General features: G+C 38.2%; 2 protein-coding genes across 3 annotated transcripts; both read left to right on the top strand.

Moving 5' to 3' along the window:
- Positions 1–14,547: 14,547 nt before the first annotated feature.
- On the top strand, positions 14,548–18,333 carry LOC141668051 (protein BASIC PENTACYSTEINE4-like). Of its 2 annotated transcripts, XM_074474737.1 has the most exons (3): positions 14,548–14,702; positions 16,922–17,092; positions 17,211–18,333. In XM_074474737.1, exons 2-3 carry the CDS (start codon positions 17,027–17,029, stop codon positions 18,069–18,071), a joined length of 927 nt encoding a protein of 308 aa, XP_074330838.1. In that variant the 5' UTR covers positions 14,548–14,702; positions 16,922–17,026; the 3' UTR covers positions 18,072–18,333. The 2 variants fall into 2 exon arrangements, with proteins under 2 accessions (XP_074330838.1, XP_074330845.1); XM_074474744.1 differs by lacking the exon at positions 14,548–14,702 and having other exon boundaries at positions 15,329–17,092.
- Positions 18,334–22,224: 3,891 nt separating this feature from the next.
- LOC141708125 (uncharacterized) lies at positions 22,225–24,142 on the top strand. The gene is made up of 3 exons (XM_074511609.1): positions 22,225–22,644; positions 22,962–23,477; positions 23,885–24,142. Exons 1-3 carry the CDS (start codon positions 22,225–22,227, stop codon positions 24,140–24,142), a joined length of 1,194 nt encoding a protein of 397 aa, XP_074367710.1.
- The last annotated feature ends 2,185 nt before the right edge of the window (positions 24,143–26,327 follow it).

Below are 26,327 nucleotides of genomic sequence, written 5' to 3'. Positions count from 1 at the left end.
TAGCTGGCTTTTCTTAGGATCAGATGGATTAACATTCTTCCATAGGAGTTTTCTCTTATCAGTAACTGTCAATTTGTTCAAATTAACTTGAACACTATCAGAGATTGATCTCTTGATGACTTGATCAGAATTTGTTGTTTCTTCTATAGCTTGTTGTTTTTCACTCTGAACAACTTGAGCTTTGTCAGAGGTTGTCTTAGATTCTTCAGTTATCTTCCTTCTTTTCAGAGTTTCAACATTTTCATCTTCAGCAGCTGTATCATCAAAAACTTGAACCACTTTGCACACTGGTTTTATCAAAATTTGAGGAATCTTCATCTCATGTGGCTTTGTTGGTTCATCAATCTTTCCTTTCCCTTTATCCTTAGGATCAACTTCAACTTGTGATCTTGTCTAGGGCTTTGAAGCCTCAGAATTTGACTTTTCCTTGATCACAATGCCTTTTACTTTAGGACTTGGAGGTTTCTTAGCATTAGAAGCTTTAAACTTAAGATTTGTCTTCTCAGCTGCAAATCTAGCTTCTTCCTCCTTAAGAGTCTCTAAATCCATTCCAAGATTGTGCTTGAAAAATAGTCTTCTAGCAATTTTTCATCAAGTGTCTGAATCTTGGGATCTTTATAATAGACTGTAGTCTCCCTTCTCTTGAGCTTCAGAGTTTGCAAGAACTTCTGAGAGTCTTGACTATCACCTTGAATGATAAGATCAGAACTTGATATCAGATTTTGATTATCAGAACTTGCTATCAGAGCTTGAGCATCTACAGCTTTAGAACTTGTCTTCTTCTGTGTTGAAGATTTGCTAGAGTCAGAAATTAGTTTCCTTGAAGAAACATTGTTGTTTTGCCCTTGACCCTTGCCCTTGCTAGGGTTTCCCTGGTCATCTTCTTTATCATACTTTTTCTTCAGTACTTGACTAGTTGAGCATTTGGACTTCATTACCTTCTCCCCCTTTTTGGCATCATCTGGTAGGAGTAAAGATAGAAGAAGTTCTACTGAAGATTGAATTTCATTCAGTTGAGCTTGTTGAGAGGCTTGATTCTGCAGGACCTCAATCAGTTGGGCATGTTGCTTTTCTTGAACCTTCTCAATTGCCTCTACTTTCTCATGAATAGGTCTGATAAACCTGTTCTTGTCCATCTTGATCATCAGGTCCAGCTTATCAGCATTTTCCTGTAGCTTATCAACCTTAGCATGAGTAATGGAGTGTTGACCTTGAAGGCTTTTAGTACTGAGAGCTATGACTTTAAGTTGAGCTTTAAAGTCAGAGTTTGTCATCAACTCATCAGCTTTAGCAATATGTTCTGATAGAACTTTGGAGCTTGGAACAAAATCAGATTCATTCCATGTCTTGGTCCATTCAACTCCTCTATGAGTTTCTTCCCATGGAACAGGAGCATCTTGTTCAACAAACTTTTTAATCAATGCCTCATTTCCAAGAACTTGAGCTGGTGTGTTAAGTGGAGGTGGAGCTGACTCTCCAGAACTTGCAAGAAACTCTTCATCTTCTGACAGCACAAGTGTGTGTGTGGTTGTTGGAGATTCTGGTACAACTTCATCTGTTTCCACATCCAGAATTGGAGTATTTGGAACTTCAGCATTTATTGGAGAAAAAGGTGTAATTGTCACTTGTCCTTGTGGAGCTTCCAGAAACAGGACAGAAGGAATGATCAGCCTATGAAGGTCAATTTCAGGACTTAATCCTGAATCTTCAACTGGAATATTTTTTTTTGATAGGAAAGACAGGAGGTGTGATCACTGTGTCTGGAAAAGTGTCCTGAGCTTGAGGTGGAGGTGGCAAAACTCCAATCACTATTGGTCTTGATGAGATCAGAGATTCCTGATCCCCTTCCTCGGCTTCTGTAGCATCCTCAAATTGAGATTGTACCCTATGCCTTTTTGCTCTCATTTTCTTTGATCTCCTGGATGATGGAGAAACATGATCTGCATCAGAATTTGCAGATCTTTTACTTTTCTGAATTTCAGACCCTTCAGCTTCTACCTCCTTCTAAAAAATTACATTTTCAGCTTCTACTGTCATAGGTTCTGATGCATGAACCTGGACTTGTTCCTCTTCTTCATCAGACACATCCCTTAGAATCATCCTTCTTCTCCTTGGTGGAGATTTAGGAACAGATTTTGCTTTTGAAGGTTTGGGTCTTGATGTTGTAGCAGATGGTTGTGGTTGAGAAGATTGTGCAGGTTGGAAATAAGTTCTGATGGTAGGCTGTAGTTGAGGTTGAGAGGATTGAGCTGGTTATGTATTGGTTGTAGGTGATGATGGAGGTTGAGATGGTGCTACATCAGGATATATGGTACTGTATGTGTGAGGATCAGCATTTACTAAGAATTGTTTAACAGACTGAAGAATTTGTAGGGGTCTTAGTACAGTCTTCTTATTATCAATAGATAATAAGTCAGTGAAAGCCCTTTTGTGTAACTTAAAGGGTTCAATTGTCTCACTAAAGTTTTATGGTGAATCAGGACAACATAAATTATAAATAAGTTGACAGAATCTAGCAAAATAGACTATATTCTATCTTCTTTCATCTTATCACCAATAAACCCTAAAATAACACTTGCATAATCAAAATGTGTTTGATTCAAAAGGGCATACCCGATTTGCTGACTCATTATGGGTATAGCATCAAAGTTTGAGCACTTGTTGGCGAAAGATTTTGTAATACAATCAAAGAAAAAACTCCACTCCTTCCTGATGTTGGGTCTCTTCAATTGTCCCAGCTTTTCCAAAGACTTTTCATAGCCCAGATTTGTCATCATTTGTTGAAGAGCTGGCTCCTCAACTGTTGAATTGAAAGTGCAATCTTCTGGAAAATATAGTGCTTGTCGAATAGTTGACAAGGTCACCACATGCTCATCCTCCCCTATTGTAAAGATAATACTTGGGGACCTAGCTTTTCCACCATCATCATAAACACATATCCTCCAAAACTCCAGTATTTGCTTGCCTGAGAGTACCTGGGGTTGGGTCAGTGCATAGCCTATTTCACTTCGAGCAAGAAAGTCTTGGACGAAATGAAGTTCTGAAGGAGCCTCGTCCTTAGAAAGAGTAGCCATGTAGTTATTAGGAACAAACTTGGCTCCATCATAGATTAGATCTTTGGGTGCCATTTCTGTAAAGAAATAAGTGAGAAAATGTGTGTTCACAAGATGTTTGTTAAAATGCCTGTATGAAAGTCCGTCAGAAAATAGAGAGTAAAAGAGAGAGAGAGAATAAAAGAAATAAGAGAGTAAGAAAGAGAGAAAGTAAAATATTTGGGTAATCTTTTGTCTCTAATATTTATACTCTTTGCCCTCAACGGCTCTTTTTGGAAGTAAAACATACACTTTACACATGTCATCCAGTAAATAGTCAAAGCAGTAGTTAGTGGGCACGTGAAATAAGCAGTCATTATTGCACACATGCATATGCAAAAACCAACAGGCAACCCATTAACCAAATGATTATCACTGTTTTTATCTCACATATTCATTTTCTAACAAAATATAACCGTTACAGTAAATACTAAAAATAAGCCAAGTAATTAAATAATGCCACGTAAGCATCAGAGTTTCCATCGGGATTTGCATCAGAACTGGACTATTATCAAAATTTAACGGTCATCAGAACATGGCTTATGTACTCAAAAAGTGAATGTATGTTTCTGTGATTCTTCATAAAAATACTGACTGGTTTCTTCAGAGTTTAATCATTAGAACTTTCATCAGAACTTGTCCTCAGAATTTATGTAAATAATACTTAACTGTTTGTCAAAAACAACTTAATCACCATGGTAATTTTTAACATTCATATGGAGTGAGAGTGTGTGTATTTGCAAATGATCAGAAAATGATTAAAGCCTGATAAACTTCAGTATATCTTAGAAATAAGGCATAACTAAGAAAAGGGCTTAAAATATGTCTTTAATTTTGAAGTCTGCTATAGAATAAATTTATGCAAGAGTCCCCCTCAACTGTTTGTGCTCATTTTATGCATCTTTTGACATTCTTTTTACAGTGGCTTCTCAGTGTAAATGAGTCACAACTGCTATCAGAATTTATGCTATTATCAGAGTATTTCTCCAGTAATCAGAGAATGTGGAAAGTCACCAAGAAAAATTTATTTGCTTTTCTAATGCATATAACTTAATACCAGCAATGCACTTGGGTCTTCCCTTTCACATATTTACTCTAGATCTCAAAGGAGTACCTGACTTCAATTTCTTTTCTTTTTCTTTCTTTAGATAAGTGAGGCTTATCAAGCATGTAGTTCATCCTTAAGATTTACTGACATCAGAATTTGACAGATGAGAAGAACAAATCTAGTTTATGACTTAGTAATAAGATACACAAAGTAAATTTGACTAAGATCAAAATCAGAGTTTGCTTGTGTTATGGATTTCCATATAAATAACTAATTCAAACATGGGATACACAGGTTGTTAAAGACTACTAAGTCAACATCTAACAAATAATCCTCATTGGATTGAATAGTCACAGAACATTCAAAACACTATCAGAGTATATAGAATCACATCAGATAACAATCAGTATTTAATATATTACAATTTAAGCACAGATTACATAAAGATAAGACAATATATAAACACTAATCATAAAGTCTGATGCATGAGAGTAAAAACTAAGCAGATTTTGAGAAAGAACCTGAAACCATTCCAAGTTCATTTACCAGTCTTGTAAAAGTAGCTTCACATAGTGGTTTTGTGAAGATATCTGCTAGTTGTTGATCTGTTGGGATAAAATGCAATTCCACTGTACCTTCCATCACATGTTCCCTTATGAAATGGTACCTAATGCTGATGTGCTTTGTCAGTGAGTGTTGAACTGGATTACCTGTCATAGCAATAGCACTTTGATTATCACAGTAAATGGGTATTTTAGAAAATTCTAACCCATAGTCCAGTAACTGATTCTTCATCCAAAGAATCCGTGCACAACAGCTTCCTGCAGCAATATATTCTGCTTCTGCAGTTGATATGGAAATTGATTTATGTTTCTTGCTAAACCAAGAAACCAAACTTCCTCCAAGAAATTGGCAGCTTCCACTAGTGTTTTTTCTGTCTATTTTGCATCCTGCAAAATCTGCATCTGAGTAACCTATTAGCTTAAATCTGATTCTCTAGGATACCACAATCCTAAATCAGCTATACCCTTGAGGTACTTGAAAATTCTTTTCACATCTATTAGATGAGGTTCTCTTGGATCAGCTTGAAATCTTGCACAAAGACAGGTAGCATACATGATATCAAGTCTACTTGCAGTTAAATAGAGTAAAGAGCCAATCATACCTCTGTAGTTAGTAATATCTACTGTTGCTCAAGTATCTTTATCTAACTTGGTTGCAGTGGCCATGGGAGTGGATGCAGTTGAACAGTCTTGCATTCCAAATTTCATGAGTAAATTTCTGATGTACTTGGATTGATTTATGAAAGTACCTTCTTCATTTTGCTTGACTTGAAGTCCCAGAAAATAGCTAAGTTCTCCCATCATACTCATTTGATATCTTGACTACATTAGCTTTGTAAACCTTTCACAGAGTTTGGCATTTGTAAAACCAAAAATGATATCATCAACATATATATGTACCAAAAGTAAGTCCTTTCCATGGTTGAGGTAGAACAGAATTTTGTCAATTGTGCCTCTGGTAAATCCACTTTCCAGAAGGAATTGAGCTAGAGTCTCCTACCATGCTCTTGGAGCTTGCTTAAGGCCATAAAGTACTTTGTCAAGCCTGTAGACATGATTTGGAAATTTTGGATCTACAAAGCCTGGAGGTTGTTCAACATATACCTCTTCTTCCAATTCTCCATTGAGAAAAGCACTTTTCACATCCATTTGAAAGACTTTAAACTTCTTGTGAGCAGCATAAGCCAAAAAGATTCTTATGGCTTCCAATCTAGCAACTGGAGCAAATGTTTCACCATAATCAATACCCTCCTGTTGAGAGTAACCTTTAGCAAGTAGCCTTGATTTGTTCCTTGTAATTATGCCATCACTATCAGTTTTGTTTCTGAACACCCATTTTGTGCCAACAATTGATCTGTTCTTTGGTCTTGGCACTAGGGTCCAGACTTTATTTCTTTCAAATTCAATTAACTCTTCCTGCATTGCTTGTACTCAATCAGCATCTTGAAGAGCTTCATCCACTTTCTTTGGTTCAGTCTGAGATAGAAAGGAATGATAGAGACATTCATTTGTTGTTGTTGTTCTAGTTCTGACACCTGCTTCAGGATCTCCAATTATTAAGTCAGGTGTGTGTGATTTGGTCCACTTCCTTACAAATGGAAGTTGATCTCTAGAACTGGATCATTCCCCATGATCCATGCTGTCTCCATCAGCATTTTCTGATGCTCCCCCTGAAGTTATGCTCTCTGAAATTTCCGAATTTGAGTTGGATCCTTCAGGAATTGAAGAATCAGAGTTTCCAGAATTATCAGAATTTGCCTCATCAGAACTTGATGAATCAAAACTTGAAGAGCCAGTGACAAGTTCTGATGCTTCTTGAGAGTCTTGAGATGTGGTATGTTCATTAGCTTTCTCCCCCTGAACAGGTGCATTTTCCCTTGGAGTAATTACCACAGTTTCAATGACATCAGAGTTTAACCCGTAAGAACTTACAGGATCAGGATTTAGGTCATCAGAATTTACAGAATCAGAATTTAAATCTTCATTTTCAAATCTCAGCTGATCATGATCATTGAAATCTTCAAGTCCAATAATCTTTTTATCATCAAAAGATATATTGATAGATTCCATGACAACCCTTATTCTTAAATTGTAGACTCTGAAGGCTTTTGTGGAAAGTGGATATCCAACAAAAATTCCTTCATCAGCTTTTAGATCAAATTTTGACAGTTGTTCAGGATGAATCTTAAGAACAAAACACTTGCATCCAAATACATGAAAGTATTTCAGATTTGGCTTCTTTTTCTTCACCATCTCATATGGTGTTTTTCCATGCTTGTTTATGAGTGTAGCATTCTGTGTAAAACAAGCAGTCTGCACAGCTTTAGCCCAAAAGTAGGTTGGTAGATTTGCTTCATCAAGCATAGTTCGTGCAGCTTCAATGAGAGTCTTGTTCTTTCTTTCTACAACTCCATTCTGCTGTGGAGTTCCAGGTGCAGAAAATTCCTGCTTTATTCCATGCTCTTTGCAGAACTCTTCCATGATTGAATTTTTGAACTCAGTGCCATTATCACTTCTTATTATTATAACAGAATCTTTGACCAACTTATCCAGCTGTTTGACATGATCAGTTAGAGTAGATACAGTTTCATTCTTCTTGTGCAAAAAATACACCCAAGTGTATCTTGTGAACTCATCCACTATAACCATAGCATATTTCTTCTTTGCAATGGACATAACATTGACTGGAACAAATAGATCAACATGCAGTAAGTGATAAGGCTCAAGAATTGAGGATTCAGTTTTGTTCTTGAATGAAGATTTTCTTTGTTTTGCCTTTTGACATGAATCACAAAGGCCATCAGGAGCAAATACTGATTTTGGCAGTCCTCTCACAAGATCTTTCTTTACTAGCTCATTGATGTTGTTGAAATTTAAATGAGAGAGTCTCTTATGCCAATTCCATCTTTCTTCAATTGATGCTCTGCTTAACAGACAGATTGCAGAATCATCAGAACTTGTTGAAAGTCTGGCTTCATATATGTTACCATGTCTGTAACCTTTCAGAACCATTTTGCCTGAAGAATTACTTACAACTTCACAGTGTTCTTCAAAGAAATCCACATGATAACCTCTGTCACAGATTTGACTCACACTTAGCAGATTGTGTTTAAGTCCTGACACAAGAGCTACTGATTGAATTATGACATTCCCAAGATTGATATTGCCATATCCCAGAGTTTTTCCCATGTTGCCATCTCCATAAGAAACTCATGGGTCAGCTTTCTCCACAAAGTCTGATAGCAGGGCTTTATTTCCAGTCATATGTCCTGAACATCCACTGTCCAGAACTAGGATATTTTTCATGTTGCCCTGCAATCAGAAAGACCACTATTGGTTAGTTTTAAAGACCCAAACTTGCTTGGATCCTTTGGCCTTTTTAAGTTTGTTAGCATTTGCAGCGGATTTAATTTCAGAGTTTATGCTAACTTGCTTCTTATCAGAATTTATATCAGACTTTGCATCAGAATTTACACTAGAAGGAATTACACTAACTTTCTTCAAAGAAGGTTTTATTTGATAATAATCATAGTACAAACTATGATATTCCTTACAAGTATAAATAGAATGCCATAAACTACCACAATGAAAACAAGGATTTTGTGGTTTAAACCTAACAGACTGACTCTTAACTCCTGATCTAGGAGTTAAAGAGTTTATATTTTTATTTTTCCTACAAAAAGAAGCAAGATGGTTAGAGTTTCCATAGTTATAGCATTTCTTTCTAGGAGCATTAGGAACCGGCATATAATAATTGCTTTTATTCACATCTTCCTTTCCCTTCCTATTTTTCTTAGCTTTCTTTACCTTGTTCATATTTCTTATCTCTTTCAGCTTATGCTTAAGCTACTTCTTTGTCATTAAACCTATGTTTACTTTAGCTGATTTTATCTTGTTTTGATTTGTCAGAAGTTGACTTTTCTTTGACTTCTATTTTAGAGTCTATCCCCTTTTCAGATTTTAACTTATCATAATTTGACACAAACTTGACAGGATTAATTTTAGGCTTTTCAGCTTTCTTGGTAAAATTTGGTTTAGATGACACATTTTCCTCTTCTTCTTTATCATCTAGATAACCCAGTCCTTCTTTCCAATTCCATTTTCTAAGATTTTCTGAGTTGTTCTTCCAGAGTTAGTCCAAGTTTTGATTATCTCCTTTTCCTTTTCCAGTTCAGATTTAAGAGATTTATTCAATTTTAGCACTTCATCTCTAACATACAAAGCCTCATCTCTTTCTTTCTGAGTTTGATGGAACATAACTAACTCTTTTTCTAAATAGTCATTTCAGTTTCTAAGAGCAAGACTTTCAGATTTTAATCTTTCATTTGTTAAAGTTTGATCTCTAAAACTAATGAACATGGTTTTAAGATATTATCTTAGCTCAGAAATATCATCAATATAAAAACCAAAAGTTGATTAAGGTACCTTCAATTCAGCAACATCAGTACTGCTATCAGCATTTGCCATCAAGGCATAGTTCTCCTCATCTTCAGAATCTGAAGTGTCCGCCCAGTTTTTCTTCTTTGTGATAAGTGCCTGACCTTTATCATTTTATTCTTTCTTGTAGTCAGGAGAGATGTGGCCTCTTTCACCACAATTGTAGCACTTGAAATTTGAGTTGTCTCCTCTTTCAGACTTTCCTCCTTTGCCAACAGACTTTCTGAACCCTTTCTTTTCAGAACTTCCACCTTTCCTGGAAATTTTCTTGCCCTTTCTGAATTTTTTTTAGGCTATCTTTGTGATACCCTTCACCATACGAGCATACAGTTGCATCATCTCTGTATCAACATCCAGTTTAGATAAATTTTCAGATTCTGAATCATCATTATCAGAATATGATGACTCTGAATAAGACTGTATGATGAGAGCTTTTCCATTGCCCCTCTTTGAGACAATCACTTTAGGAGATTCCTCCTCAGCTTTAGGAGCAACTGTCTTTGACTTTCTTCCATGCCTTTTGCTCCTTTGATCCATCTCAAGTTCATGAGTCTTGAGCATACCATAAATTTCATCAAGAGTAGTTTCAGTAAGGTCATAGTTATCTCTTATGGTAGTAGACTTCAAATCCCAATTTTTAGGAAGAGCTAAAAGGAATATTAGATTTGAATCTTCAAGTTGACATTCCTTGTCCACCAGTGATAGATCATTCAAGAGTTTGGCAAACCTGTCATATAAATCAGTTAATGACTCATCAGCTTTTGAGTCAAAGTGCTCATACTCTTGAGTGAGTATAGTCTTCCGGTTCTTTTTGATTGCATTAGTTCCCTGGCATCTTGTCTCCAAAGCATCCCATATCTCCTTTGTAGTCTTGCATCCAATTATCCTGTTTGACAAGACATTGTCAATTGCACTATGCAGCAGATGCCTTACCCTTGCATCCTTGGCAATAGATGAGATGTCTTCAGCTGTGTAATCACCTTTCTCTTTTGGTATCATCTTTGATGGTTGATCAGCAACTGCAACAGAAAGCTTGGTAGGCTTATATGGTCCATCATTAATTCTATCAAGGTATTCTGGATCTGTGGCTTCTAGAAACATAACCATATTTACCTTCCATATAGGATACTCAGATGCTCTCAGTATGGGAACCCTAATGGTTTCATATCGACTGTGGGTTTGATTGTTTTGAGTATATTGAGTTTTGGTGGGCTTAGTTGGGGTTTGTATTTCTTCAGACATGATTGTAAACTGGATCTCACTGTTTGTATATCAACAGAGAGGCTCTGATACCACTTGTTTGGTCACACAACACTATAGAAGGGGGTTGAATATAGTGTTTATACAATTAAATCGATTTCGAACACAAGTATGTAATAGTAATCAAGTATATTCAATATAATAAACTCTGTTACAATAGAACAATTCTTCTCTCTCAGTGATGAACAATATCACTAAGAGCTGCTGGGTTGCAATGTATAATCTTCCTCGTGAATGATAACACATATAGTGTAAACCCTAAGCTGTGTTTATATAGTACACAGTTACAAGATATCTTCTAATTGACATGGAATATAATTCTGTCTCCTAAAATGTATCAATCAGATATTATCTTCTACAAATCTTCTAGTCTTCTAACTCTCCATGCATATCTTCTATTATTTTAGTCACGATCCTTTCCTGTTAATCAGCTGCTTTCCTTATCTGAAGTTTCTGCACTTAAGTCCTGATATAAATCCTGACGACCTTAAGTTCTGACTTCAGTAAGTCCTGATTTCCAGTAAGTCCTGATATTAAATTCTGAAACTAAACACAATATATTAGACATGACATCTCAAATATATCTAACAGCATGCTACTGATATTTAGTTGTAAAGTCATATTCTACTTTGCATGTTAGAGATAGGGCATTATTTTCAAGTATAATCATGTTATATATGCTCTTCTTTTCGAAAATGTACAGGCATGCTTAGTTTGTGTTAAATTCGACCTTATATGTGCTTAAAACGAATTTTTTCCTTGATATTATGTTTGATCTTAGTTGTTAAAAGGTAGTGTGCATGATCTTTTGAAGTAGTTAAGTATTTTAAGTGGAATTTATGTGCTAATAACCCTCTTGTTTAGTCGAACTTGATTTAGTGATCATCTTGAGTTGCATGTTAAGTTTTATTTTGCATGTTGGTACTATAGGGCATGGATGATCTCTATTATTGGTTGAGGCCTTAGTTTAGAGTCTTATAGTAGTAAATTTTCCTTCATTGAGATTTAATTCATGGTTTTAAAGGGGGAGTTAAGGTGGAAAGGCTAGGATAGAATCCTGAAATTTTTTCCAGATTTGCATGTGAGTTTTGTGTTGATTTTGAATGGGCATTTCTTAGGCATTGTTAGGCCCACGCCATGTGGAGTTAAGACTTAGGGTATAATTGAGTCTAGAAGTCACAAATAAAGAAACCCAACCATCTAGTGAGGTGCACACACCAAAATTTAGAATCTGTCCAGCATGGGACAATTTTGTTGCAACTTAGAAATGAGGAGTTTTGACCATGTCATGGGTAGGCCCTCACTAGGCCTTGGTTAACCCTAGTTAGAGGGAGTGTCAGAGGTGTTTTTCCAGCCATAGTTCATAATAATTGAGTTAGAATCATGTGTCATAAGTTAGTGCAAATCAGGACACTTTTCTGTCCAGAAAATAGGGGAACATTGGACTTTAAACTTAGGCCCAGGTAGGCCCAAGCTAGGCCCTCGAGCCACACCAAGTTTGAGAGTTGCCTTATGGTCAGAATAGTCTAGTGTAGAAGTTTGAGAGGTAAAATTGAAGTGTAAGGGTGTCAATTGTACTCATAAACCCATTGGTGTCACCCTGAAATCACTATAATGAGCAAAATCACTTAACCATCAGTTTTAGGGCACTTATGAGTGAGGCCTAGGTTGACCACCATAGTTGTAAGATAGTATGAGGTCAGTAGAGTGTAAGGACTAAGTCAGGGTCCATAAGAACTTGATGGTTTAGAAAAGGCACTTCGAGACATGAGGATGATATTAAGAGTTTTGGCTAGTTTAGCATAACTAAGTGACTTGAGTAAGTGGAGTGAGATCATCCAAGCCTAGTGATGCAATATAGTGTGTATGGATATATTATTATGTACTTAAATGTGCTATGTGAACATGAGTGGCTATGTGAATTATTATGCTTATAAGGTAATTATAAGCGTTTATGTGTATATAGGCCTAAGTGCCAATGTGCGTAATTTCGGTTTATAATTAGGTTGAGTTAGTGAGTATATATTATAATGAGGATATTATTATTTTCTGTAGGCTCTCGAGACGAGGGTAAACTTGCCATTAAAGTCGAGTGAAGCTCTAGTTGCTCCCACCTGCCAATCAAGTCAAGCCTTTCTCAAGGCAAGTGTTTTAACCTACCTTTTTGTTTATACTGCAAGATAGTGTTAGCCCAGCTTTTATATATGATCCAAGTGGTTTTAATCTATCTTTCGTATTATATGCAAATGCCATGAACCCTCAAGTATCTATTGCAAGTAGTTTAACTTTGCTTGGAGATTTCTATACAAGTAATTCAAAAGTCATACCATGCTAATATACCAAGTAATTGTGTTGTGGAACCCTGTGCAAGTTATACTTAGTAACCTTATCTTGATACCTAAAAGTCAGCTATCCCTTAAAAGTCGTTCAAGATTGCTTGATAACCCTATTCTTACCCCTAAAACATGATGCCCTGTTATACTTTGAACTGATGCTCACCTTATTTATTTTTCAATACCTATGTCTTATCTGGAACCATTACCTTGAACCCAGTTTGACTTAGTTCCTTCATACTATCCGATAACCCTGCTAAATCTCATTGTCAAATTCCTTATGAATAGAAACCTTGCAATTCCCTTGATAAAGTATAGTCTAGTTGATCATGGCCTTGAAATTTAGTGGACCTATTCCCCATGCTTCAAAATTGATCTAGAACCCTTGATAAAGATGCTCACTGTTTAGGGAATTAACCGTCACTTGGCATCTGTTTTTAAAATAAAAAGTTAAAATTTAGATTTCCAGTCCCAAAGGGGGACAAATATTTTCTTTAGATAGTGGATCTGGACTGAGACGCAAGTCCTTTCCGCTCTTAATTTGCAGGCTTAAAAGTTGCCTAGAGATCCCATTAATGTTCTAGAACCCAGCGAGGTTCGGGATTATTTCGCGGCTGATCACCGGCTGTAATCCGTAGCGTCATAAAATGGTTTTGATAAAGAAATGGTTTTTAATTATTTTGTTACAAATAAAAGATGCCATCATCCTGAAAGTTTATCTCTTGATACTATATTGTTGAATCTTTCAATTCCATTGTTAATGTTTTATTCTTGTTTATGTATATTATAGCGCTTGTTGAGCATTTGGCTCACTACTTGCTTACCCTGATATTACAGCTAGCAGATATGGTTAGATTCAAGCAGACAACACGTAAGACTTGTGATGCCGATTCGTATGTTCGAGCTCAGGTAGTTAGTGATTTTGTGTGAGGACTTGATATTGAAATCAGGTTGTATTAGTTAATAGTGTTGGGCTGTTCCAAACCCTAAACTGTAAGATTTTGGATTCAAATGTATTTACTTCCTTTTGTTAACTAATATAATTACTCGTATATTGTCTTTTGTAAATATTTGGGGCGTGACATATAGTATATAGTATAGATAATAATGTAATAAGGATATAATTTACGTATAGTTCAGGTGTAGTATTTTACCTTATTTATAGTATTAATTAGAGTTTCAACAGAATTGCACATGTAAACTATCATGTTTATGTACTATATTTTGAAAATATTTATATATTATATCTTGAAAGCATTTTTAAACATACCCAATGATGCAAAAAATATGTTTATATGTTTTAAATTCGGATAGTCTATTTAAAATTTGGATTCTGCGGTAGAATTTGATTCATATTCTAATTTTCCTTTATATAAGTACTCCCTCCCTCCCCACAATTCTTTACATCGGGGGACGGGGGCTCGACACGCACTTTAATGCTTTTATTAAATGTAGTTGTATAAACTTTTTTTAAATTTTTTTCTTTTAAATAAAAATATAATGCTCAAAACTTATATACAAAAAAGAAAATTTTAAAAATAAATTACGGAAATATAATTTATATTTGCCTTTAATGCGTGTCATGCGTGTCAAGAATGTGAAAAAAATTATAAAGAAATAAGAGGGACGGAGTAGTATATTGATAATTATAAAATTTTATTTTAAGAATTAATTTTAATTGCAAACATTTACAAATGAAATTTACCTACTTAACAAAAGTTTTTCAGGAAAAAGTAAAAATAATAAATTTATAATTTTAAAATAACAATAATAATAGATAAATTGTAAAATAACCCGAGGAAAGGCTTGATGGAGTAAAACGAAAAGTGTATACTCCATATTTTCTCTCTAAATAAAAGGAAATCTCTCTCTCTCTCTCTCGCTCGCTGTTCGGAAGCCAAACGCGTTGAGTTCTAGACTTGTATTAGTAGAAGGAGAACGAATACAGTACAAATCTTGTGGGTCATCTGTAAGTATTTATTTTTCTCTCAGTCAAAGCATTCGTTACTCGCACTCTGACTTATATAAATGTGTTGAATGTATATTGTTTGTTATAACTATTAAAATACCCATGTTGCTGATAAATTTACTCTTTTCTACCTTAATTGAAGCCCCCTATTCTTTTATTCAATGTCTATCTTTTTTCTGTAGCTAGATTTCTATGTGTTATTTTTTTAAATGTTAATTAGTTGATGTTGGTTATTTTAGATGAGGGTTTAATTAAATATAGGATCTTTATAATGGGATTAATGGTGGGTTATTAGATGATTGTGTTTTTTGGAATTATGTATCAAGATTTATGCTGTATGATGTGGCAGGACTATAAAATTTGCAAATTTAATGTAATAATAAGTGAATTCACTCTTTTTGAGTGCTATCTGTGTTGCGAGAAAATAATGATGCAATGAATTGTTAAAGAAATGATGTTGAAATAAGAATGCTTCAAAAACATAGAAAAAGGAGTTATGAAACGGTGCTTCGTCTTGAGATTGTTCTAAGCAGCAATTGAACGATTAAGTTTTTACTACTAAGTGAAGTATATCTAAGTTTTCACAGAGAGAGAGGGGGGGGAGAGGGTGAGTGGGAGGGGGAGGGGGAGAGAGGGATAGCGAGAGTGAGAGAGAGAGACTCTTTGGTAACCTTAGTGATCCTGATAATCCTATTTGTTTGTGAACAGAAACTATATATATGTTCCTTCCGTATTGCCTTTTGTACACATCCAGTGTGCATTAGCCTCATCTCTTCATCTCTATTTTTCCTTGATTCCAAAATTACCTAGAAAGCATTATTGTTGAAACTATTTAAACTTGTACTATGTAGAGAAGTAGTTTTATTTTGTCTAAATAAAGACTGTGTTAATTTTATATATTATGTCTACATAAACATCTTCGTTGTTGTATGCGTGCTTTAATGAATTACGTTCACTATTTAAAAAGTACTGACATATGATTCCTATGTGTAGATCAAACTAGGAATGCTTCTACTAGCAATCATGAAGATTAGTTTCACTTATTTAGCATCACTTCTTCATCTCTGTTTGCGTTATTCAGTAATTACCTAAAAAGAAAAGTTGTTAAAGACTTAAAATACTTGTACTTTGTAAAGAAAGGTTTATCTTAGTTGATCCAATAAAGAAGAATTTTCTATATATTCTGCATATCCTCAGAGATTTTTCAAGAGACTCACTATTTAGGCTATGAAGTTACAACTTGAGGAGAGAATGTTGAATTGTTTTTATTGATAAAGAGTACCTTGAATAATAAAAATTAAAAATTAAATAAGGAGTTTTAATGGAGATAGACACACACTAAGTTACCAGGAGCAATTTTTTCTTTTCATTTGTAAGGAGTGAACTAAGAGTCTCTTGGAGATAATTATAGCCTCTTCGTTGTATGAGGCCTCTGACAGAGTACATACACGGATCACACAGTTCTAACATAAGATTCTCATGTGCAGATTTAGTTACAACTGCTTCTAGCAGCAATTATTAGGCTAACTTTTGCGTATTTAATTCTGTAGTTATGCCTCAAAGAGCTACATATCTCATAGTAGCTGGACAATTCCTATCTTTTTAGAATCATGATGGAAAAGTGCCTTATTCATGCATATTAAGAATTTCAGTTCTCATGTTACTCTTATATTTTGTTTATTCCTGCTGCTATCTACTTACTACCGTACTTGGTCTTGGTCTAACCAAGATATAGGCTAATGCAATTTTGGCACTGAGGTCATTATTGTTACTCTGGACTTAAGACAGTTACCAAGGAGTTTGCAATCTTAGTTAACAGTTTGTTCGTACTTTTATTCTTTCCTTGCACGGTATTGATTGTCAGGACCTTGTAGCCATGTGTGTAGGTACCTATGAAGTTTTTACTTAGAATTTATATATATGGTTTGGCTTGATCTTGGGATTTTCCAGATGATGATTATTCCATCGACTCCTCTAGGTGTTGTTATTTTGGTAGTTGTTTCAATTCAGTTTTTAAAATGTATGGTAAGTAAGATAGCTAAACCTTACTTTCTTTAAGATGCATTGTCAATTGATCGGATAATAGTTTTACTGGCTTCTGCAGTTTTAGTTTCATGTCGTGTACTAAACTTTAAATTTGATATTACTTCCTTTTCTGTTATGGACTTCCATCACCTGTTGCAATCTAACTCGAGCTTTAATTTCTAATTTGATGAAAGGAATTCTACTGGGGCAAAAAAGTGAAAGATGCCATTTATTTAGTAATATGTTCAAAGATTAGTTGATTTTGTATCTTCCTGCACCGATAGCTTGGTGGACCATACATGGATGAAGGTGGCCTTGAAAATGGGAGACAAAGTATTGAATGTTACAGAGGGGCTTACACTCAGGTGGTAACAAGTTCAACAGCTTTCAAGAAAATGTAGAATGTGTTCAGTTCTTGATTACTGTTGTCACTCATTATTGATTCATTTGCTTACTTGCTGATAAAATTTATGCTGTTTTTAGTGGAATATGCCCCAGTATCAGTTGAAAGATCAAAATGCGTTTCTTATGCATAGGAAGATTATGCACATCGCTGCTGAGAGGGATGCTGCTTTTGCAGAAAGAGAAAGAGCTATCTTAGAAAGGAAGGCTGCAATAGATGCACGGGATGCAATAATCCAGCAGCGCGATGCAGCTATGACTGAACGAGATAATGCTGTAAGGGAACGAGATAACGCCATTGCTGCCTTACGGTTTCAAGAAAGCACCATGAACAGTACCTGTGGTATCCAGCGTAGCTCTAGGCGAATGTGCCCGGTAAGAAAAAAACAAGGATATAAACCTGTTCAAGCTTCCCAAAAAATGAAAATGACCGACTCATTTTCAGTACAAGCAATTCCATTTCCAGCTGTAAAGGTGTGCAAGACAAGACAAACAAAACAAGTGGAATCTGTTCAAACCAAGGCACTATTCTCACCACAAAAATTAAAGAAAATTTGTGAAAAGTTGAATAGACCTGTCTCCAAATATGAGTTTAAATCTGAGTGTGATACCCAAAATCTTGGTCTGACGAATCAGATAAATTTTGATTCCTCCACTATGCCTACACCAGTTTGCTCATGCACTGGAGTGCAGCGACAATGTTACAAGTGGGGAAATGGAGGCTGGCAGTCTTCTTGTTGCACCACTAACCTGTCAGTACATCCACTACCGCGGATGGATAACAAGCGCCATTCTCGAGTTGGTGGACGAAAAATGAGTGGAAGCGTCTTTGCTAGATCGCTTAATCATGCAGCAGAACAAGGGCATGATCTTAGCATGCCTCTAGATCTTAGAGAGTACTGGGCGAGACATGGGACAAATCGTTATGTTACAATTAAGTAGACCATGTCGAAATTTCAGGTATGACATATTTATGTACAAACCTTAGCAGGATAATCTTTTCTTTTATTGTAAAATTGCATCACATAAAAATTCTTTGTGCGTTTTTATAGATTGCTGTTTCTTTATCTGGGGTAAATTCTGAGTAAGAAGTTAATACATATACCAACTTAAAAGCAGGTTAACCTGAGGTGTATTCCCTGATCATAGCGTGTAAATACTTTTTATGAGTAAATTGCAAAGTCTCCGACTGAGTTTTTTCAAATTTAGCATTTTGATGGTGGAATTTAATTTTGCATTGTATTGGTTAGATATTGCTTTTTATTAGAGCAATTCGTTCGTTTCATATATTTTTGTGTTTAATGTCATGAATGCCTAATCTGACATGTTAATGATTCGTTTCGTCTTGTGTACCTTCATTTCGTGTATGTTTTGTGTCACGTTTCATACAATTTTAGATTATAAATAGAAGTAAATATAGATTAAAGAAATATTTAAATATTAAGTTTTTACTAGTTGAGTTTTGTGTCCATAACTTAAAAAGAATTAAGTGTGATCAAGTCTTGTAAAATTTAAATATAAAACTATTTTATATCTATCTTTGTAAAAATTATATATAAAATAGAATTTCACGACATCTTTTCTTATAATTTTTCTAAATTTGTATAATATTTATTTCATATATTTCTATTTCGTGTTGTGTATTCAAGGATAAATCCAAAACCGACAAAAATATTTATGTATGTAATTTCGTGTTCGGGCATGGGAAAGGTCAATCCAAACCCATAAGTTTGGATTGTGTACAAAATTGTAATGGTGACTTGTGTAGAGTCTCAGCAGTACGTGGCTGTACCATTTAAGGGTTGAAAGAACATTAAATATTAAATATCTTGCAAATCATGAAGAATTATGTTCAAAACTAAACATTTTTACGGAAGCACCTTTTTTTAATTCTTTTTCAAGACAATATATATCCGCAGACTGCGGAGCCTCTTCTTCACCAAATTATTGATGTGTGTTGTCGATTATTTTAAGAGTCAGTTGCATCTTGTATGGCCAAATATCAGACATTTGTGTTTTGTGTGGTTGAACTACTGTTTGTGTATAATGTATACTAAATTAACATAATTTATGCGGTTCTATTAGTTTTGTGTTAATCCCGTTAGCGTCAACACATTTAGTTTTATCGCTTACCTCCACATTTTTCCATATTTTTCCCCCTCTTTCTTTCCCCCTCTTTTTTATCTTCTTTTTTTTTGTTTCCATTTTTGATTAACTTATTGTCGCAGCTCATCTTAAGAACATGGTTGATCATGTTGCAAAAAATGAAGAACAAAGGTTAAGAAGAAGAAGACACACGACTTGAATAATTTCAATTGAACTAGTTTGTCATTAATAGCTCAAGGACAAGCCCCAGAACTAAAATTAGAATAGAACTTAAAAAATAGAAATGATTTGAGACCAAGGCCCTAGGCACTTGGAATTGAGAAAATGTTAATAAAACAAATTAAAAAACAACTCCAACAAGAACACCCCTAGGCAACATTGGTGCATTAGTTGTAGGGGTGAGCGCGGTCGGTGCGGTTTTTTCCTCAAACCGCAGACCGAATCGCGCATGCAGTTTGATCAAATTTCCAAACCGCACCCGCACCGCGTACCCTCAAAAACCGCATAAACCACACCACAAAAATGCGGTGTGGTATGGTGCGGTTCACTGCGGTTTACACTTTACAGGTTTGAAAAATTTTAATAAAATAAAAAACTTAAATTTAAATAAAATACAAAACTTAAATTTAATCAAATTTTCGACTAATATAACACAAAATTGCCAGTATTTTTCAATAATACAAATTAGAAATTACACACCGGAAAGTTTAACCTTTTTAGGAATTCAATTACAAAACAAAAATAACTTAAAAATTATAAGTTATATTTATTCTAATAAAAAATCTAACTTATGATTAAAAATAACTAGTGGACAAAAGTGGTTAATTGTGTTTTATATTTTTGGTAGCTAATGCAGGAGAGTAGTCATTTTTCCAAGCCACCGATCTCCCAAGAGCAAGTAACCAAAGGGAGAAAAATACTTTAAGTCTATCGTAACTCTTAAATTCTATTAAATGAGTTCACTATTTATAACATATTAAATATTGCGGTGCGGTGCGGTTTGGACCGCATTTCAGAAATTTAAAACACAACCTGCACCGCACCGCGCGGTTTATTAAAAATTTAAACCGCAACCTCACCACGAAAATTAAAAACCGCATTTTGCGGTTCAGATTGGTGTGGTGCGGGCGATTTTTGCGGTTTGTGCGGTTTTCTGCTCACCCCTAATTAGTTGTGTTGTCCCATGTTTGTAGAACTAATGTCTGGAATCAGCCACTCACCAACTTCCTCTAGCCCCTCCTGTTCGACTACTAGAATCTCACTTTAGTCTTCTTCAATCACCAAGAACCTATTTTCAACCGCACCTAGGCCATATCCAACCTCCACATGTATATTGTGAACTTGTTATGCCCACTTTCGGTCATGGCCCTAAACAGGTCCCCATGGGTACATTGAATGGCTGGACTCTCATATGTGAACTGGGCTCTCATGTTTGAACTAGAATTGTGGATTCATGTGACTTGGGCCAGCACATGCGAGCTGGGCTCGTGACGTGCGAGCTGGGTTCTCACATAAGAGGTGGGCTCTCACTTGTGAGCTGCGATCTCACATTTGAGCCGTTGGGCTCTCACATGAGAGCCGGTGGGCTCTCATATGAGGGCTGGGCTCTCACTTGTGAGCCGGTGGGCTCTCATATGCGAGTTGGGCCCATGAGCCCATATCTTGTGGAAAACAAAGGAAATATCATATTTATTAATTGAGAAGGAAGGCGGTGCGGGCCTAGGTGACCATGCCGACCCGCATTAAAGGACTTTGTGTAAAACATGGAAAGTGACTCATAGATGACTGAGTTGCTCGTAGATTTCGGGTGCGACACGGGTTATTCCTACAATTACGGGAAGAAATGGGGAGGTGCCGCGAGAATGTAGGAAGCGCGTTGAGCCGGTCGAGATTTACGTGACTAATTGGTTGAAGGCTTGACTTTATCATGGGCTTGGGCTGCACGGGTTGAAGAATCCTAACCCTAGCCTATGTGACTTATTCCTCAAGAACTACGCGATGCTTGATCCCTATAAATAGGGTACGTAGGCACTTGTATGATACATGAGTTGACATTGATAGACAATAAGAAAAACCTTATTCTTTCTTGAGGAGTCAACATACAAGCTCAGCCACCACCACAAAACAACCTTCATCCGCCTTCAAACACCGTCCTTGATCCTTGTTCTGACCATCAACCTCCATAACACTGTTATCTCAGGGAGAAGAGATGACCAAAGAAGCCAAACAAGCGGTGACACCAGGAAGCAGGGGCAAGAAGAAGGACCGGAACGAGGTCGAGCACACTCCTCCAGAGAGTCAGGCGCCACCTCCACCAATCGCAACCGTGGACGGGCAGGTGGTCATGACATATCTGGAAGGGCTGGCCGATCAGATGAACGAGATCAACGCCCGGATGTCAAGGATAGAGAAAAGCTCGGTCCAGAACGCCAAGCGGAAGGCTCGCCGCTTCAAGGTCTCTCAACGTAGCTGGAAGGGAAAGGGTCCCCAAAAAAGGCTGATTCACAAGTTTGATGACGCGACAACCGAGACCAAGCAGAAGAAAGAGGCATCACTAGAAGAGGAGGCGATAACTCAGGATCGGGTTGAGCAGGGCAGCCAGATCACTAAGAGGTCGGGGAAGAAGCCAGCTTCGTCCGAGGCAAGGTCGACTAGTGTGCTAGACCGCGTGGGCAAGAAGCTAAGTGAGCATGACATTAGGCTTAAATTGGAGAATAGCAAGAAAGAGAGAGAAGAGAAGGAGCCCAAAGATCAGAAAACCCTAAAAAAAGGGCGTGCAGCGACTCCTCCAGAAAGATGACAACACACCCCGCCCAGGAGGGAGGGACGACGTAGGCGCAGAGACAATCATGAAGAGGAGTCGCATGTGCAAGAGGGAGGAAGGGGACACCACGAGTGACCTCAAGACTCTCACCACTCTAGTAATACAAATGGTGACAGAGAAAGAGAAGTCGTTAGAGTGGGTGATCTAAGGAGGATCCTTGATCAGATGGAACAGGAGAAGAGGGGACCCCTGCCCTCAACGGCCCCTTCTCCGTTCATGGCTGCCATTCGATCATCTCCCTTGCCTCGAGTATTCAGGCACAACCCCGATCTTCTGTTCAACGGAGAAGCCGACCCATCAGAATATCTTATACAATTTAACACAGAGATGGAGGTCTATCAGGTGCCAGAGCCAACCCGCTGCAGACTTTTTGCAGCATCACTCCGAGGGAGTGCCCAACAATGGTTCTCCAAGTTAGGACCGACTAGAATAAGGACGTGGCGGCAGTTGGAAGACCTGTTCATCCGACAATTTCAATCCACCCTCCACTACTCACCTCATGTGGCCACGCTAGCCAGCATCAAACTGAGGGAGGGGGAGCCTCTGGCGGAATACTTTCACCAGTTCAATAATGAAGTTCCTAAGGTGAGAGGTGCTAGTGAAGAGACCATCAAGAACTTTCTGATAGCGGGTTGAAAGAAGGGTCGAAATTTTGGAAAAGCCTCCAAGCTAGAGAGCCAAGGACCTTGGCAGAAGTCTATGAGCAAGCTGAACCCTTTAAGAGGGTAGTAAAGTCGATGAGGGAGCTGAAAATCAACGAGAACTATTGAGACAAGAGAGAGTGGTCCTCAAGCGCTGATGAGAGGAAGAAGACGTATCAGCGTAGTTCAAGCTCCAAGAAGTCTGCCCGGGGTAAAGAGACATACAAAGATTCGGGGAGGCCTTATACAAGGAAATGACAGACACACAGCCCTCTGGAAGCCTCCATCGATCACATATATACTACCTATGACGGGAAAGGAGTGTTCAGGAAAGAAGCCCCTCTCACAGACTACAACAAGAGGGATACTTCGAAGTATTGTGCATACCACGAGGCCACAAGGTATGATACAACTGATTGCAGACAATTGAAGGATGAAATCGAGACGCTGATAAGACAAGGGAAGCTTATAGAGTGGGTTGTCAAGGAGGTTCGAAAACACAAGACTGATTATCATACCGTCCCTCCTCCACCACCAGAAGACAAAGAGAGGGTACCCCGGGCCGGCAACATTCATATTATTCTAGGCGGGTCTCATATTGGTGGAGACAGCCGAAAGGCGATGGACAGATATGCCCGGGAAGCAAAGGACAAGCCCCTCACCAACGTCAACCATCTGAGCCAAAGGCCCCCGGAGCTCTTTGAAAAGGAGGCTGATGATATTGTGTTTAGGGAGAACGATGCAAAATGGGTGTACTACCCCCATATTGATGCCCTGGTCATAAAATGAAGATTGGGACAGTGAATGTCCATCGAGCATTGGTGGATACCAGGAGCTCGACAGACGTTCTAACCTATGATGCCTACAAGAAACTAGGACTGCTGGATAGAGAATTGACCTCGACAGGTGGGAACTTGTATGGGTTCACGAGAAACTCAATCGGAGTAAAAGGGATGATTCGGCTCCCAGTGACCTTAGGAGAAGAGCCTTATGTGGCCACCTAGATCGCTATATTTACAGTTGTAGATCAGCCTTGTGCCTACAATGTTATAATGGGCAGACCCCTTATGAGGGCAATGAGGATGGTGACCTCGATCCATCACATGACAGTAAAATTCCTAACCCCCAACGGGGTAGGTTTCTTGAAGAGCTGTCAATACGAATCGAGGGTCTGCTACAACTAGGCACTCAGGGCAGCCGAGTCAGGAAATGCATCGAAGGAGACGGTCAAACCGGGTGAAGGTGATGTCCTCATGGAAGAGGCAGAGGGCATGAAGAGAGTACGTCCTGAGGGACACGAGACTTGTAACATGATTTCAATCGAGGAATTGCCCGAGAACTATTTCGAGCACATGGGGATTCAGGTGGAACCGCGCCCAGGGGCTCTGCTGATGGAGGCCTCTCAGCCCATCATGTTGGTACAGGAGGGGATTGTAGAATAGGAAAGTGATGAAGAAGAGAGGCCAGAACAAATCACTGCAAGACTCAGGAAAGGAAAGTGGGCACGCGAAGAAACAACAACAACTATGGATCTGCCCAACGGAATCACTCGCACGGTCACCACGACCTCTGAACGCTTGGTAAATTCAGTTCGAGCTCACCAGCCCGAGCTCGAGAATACGGAAAGTTTGACAATCACGGAAGTGGGAGAAACCAATGAGGCTCGAGCAGACTTAGACCCGAATTCCCTCAATGGTTGAGAGGGCTGGGGCCACAGAGGACACAATCTCGATCTTGGTAAACCCGAATTATTTTTCCAAGATACTCAGAATAGGTTGTAACTTAGGCCCTGACCTAAGGAAAGACCTGGCCTGATTCTTGAGGTAAAATTTGGATGTTTTTGCGTGGTCACACTCTGATATGATAGGGATTGACCCGAATGTCATGTGCCACCGGCTCAACTTGGACCCAAAAAAGAAAGGGGTTAGACAGAAGAGGTGGCCGATTAGTGGAGAGAGGGCAGAAGCTCTCAAAAAAGAAGTGGATACACTAATGGAGGCAGGGCTTGTAAGGGAAGCCTTCTACCCCATATGGCTGGCCAACCCAGTGCTTGTCAAGAAACCAAATGGAAAATGGAGGACATGTGTGGACTTCACCTACCTACACAAAGCTTTCCCGAAGGATAGTTTTCCGCTACCCCGAATCGACCAGCTGGTTGATTCCATAGCTGGGCACGTACTACTTAACTTTATGGATTCTTATTTGGGATATACCCAAATCCCAATGTATGGGCCAGATCAGGAGCACACCTCCTTTATTACTGATCGGGGCCTCTATTGTTATATCAGGATTCCCTTCGGGCTCCTTAACGCTGGGGCCACCTATCAAAGGTTGGTGAGCAAGATGTTCAAACATCAGTTGGGGAAAACCATGGAGGCCTACGTAGATGATATGCTTGTGAAGTCAAAGGAAGCAAAGGATCATGTCCGCCACCTATAAGAAATGTTCCAGATCCTAAGGGAGTATATGATGAAGCTCAACCCTAAAAAATGTGTGTTTGGGGTCGAATCAGAGAAGTTTAAGGAATTATTGTAAACCATAGAGGCATTGAGGCCAACCCCACCAAGATACGATCCCTACTCGAGATGAGATCCCCTCGACGGGTGAAGGATGTTCAAAGCTTAACAGGGCGAGTGGCTGCCTTAAACTGCTTTGTCTCAAAGTCCTCCGACAAATGCTAGAAGTTCTTTAAAGCAATTAAAGGAGTGGGGAGAAATTTTGAGTGGACAGAAAAGTGTGAGGAAGCCTTTCAGAACATAAAGAAGCATCTTAGAAGTCCTCCAATGTTGTCCAACCCAAAGGCAGGTGAGACTGTGGTCCTATACCTGGCTGTCTCTGACTTTGCAGTAAGTGCGGTACTGGTCCGAGAGGAGGATGATATCCAACTCCCAGTATACTATGTGAGTAAAAGGCTAGCCGATGCAGAGACTCGGTACACAAGCCTCGAAAAATTAGCATATTCTCTGATCCTGGCCTCCCGAAAGCTCAGGCCCTATTTTCAGGCGCACAGGATAGAAGTATGAACTTCCTACCCCCTCAGGAAAGTAATGCACAAACTGAGTATTCTGGTCGAATGCTGAAGTGGACGGTTGAGCTCGGCCTGTTCGAGCCCTGGCCGATTTTGTACTGGAATTTCCTCCAAATCAAGAAGTGGAGCAGGGAGCCCTTGTTGTCATACCTAGTGCAGAAGAGGTCGGACTGGAAAGTCCAAAATAGTGCCCCATCGGTGGAGCCTATTTGTGGATGGAGCCTCTAAGTGGAGATGTGCGCAGGAGCTGGAATTGAGCTAATCAGCCTAGAGGCCCACAAGATCAGACAGGGCGACCCATCTGGCCTTTTATGCAACCAACAATGATACTGAGTATGAGGCCTTGATCAACGGTCTCAAGCTAGCTCTGAAAATGAAGGTGGAGAATTTGAATATGTTCAGTGACTCAATAATTGTGGTCTATCAGATAAACGGGGGTACTAAGCTAAGGGGCCAAGAACAGAGCTCTACCTGAAGTGTTTGCAGAGGATAATTGCTGAGGTTCAATGAGGTGAGGTTGAAACTGATTCAGCGCAGGCAGAATGATGGCGCAGACGAGCTGGCTAAGCTTGGCTCGCGCCGTGATGCAACTTTGTTAG

Source organism: Apium graveolens, chromosome 1 (genome assembly GCF_009905375.1).
Source record: "Apium graveolens cultivar Ventura chromosome 1, ASM990537v1, whole genome shotgun sequence".
Taxonomy (NCBI): Eukaryota; Viridiplantae; Streptophyta; class Magnoliopsida; order Apiales; family Apiaceae; genus Apium; species Apium graveolens.
This window is presented reverse-complemented; position numbering and strand designations above follow the sequence as displayed.

Bases quoted from the DNA above. Each gene is read 5' to 3' on its own strand.
- LOC141668051 (XM_074474737.1), top strand. From the start codon at position 17,027: ATGGATGAAGGTGGCCTTGAAAATGGGAGACAAAGTATTGAATGTTAC. The intron at 17,093-17,210 runs GTGGTAACAAGT...TGCTGTTTTTAG, and splicing joins ACAGAGGGGCTTACACTCAG to TGGAATATGCCCCAGTATCA.
- LOC141708125 (XM_074511609.1), top strand. From the start codon at position 22,225: ATGGAACAGGAGAAGAGGGGACCCCTGCCCTCAACGGCCCCTTCTCCG. The intron at 22,645-22,961 runs GTGAGAGGTGCT...AGGAAATGACAG, and splicing joins TCAATAATGAAGTTCCTAAG to ACACACAGCCCTCTGGAAGC. The intron at 23,478-23,884 runs GTCATAAAATGA...TGCTACAACTAG, and splicing joins ACCCCCATATTGATGCCCTG to GCACTCAGGGCAGCCGAGTC.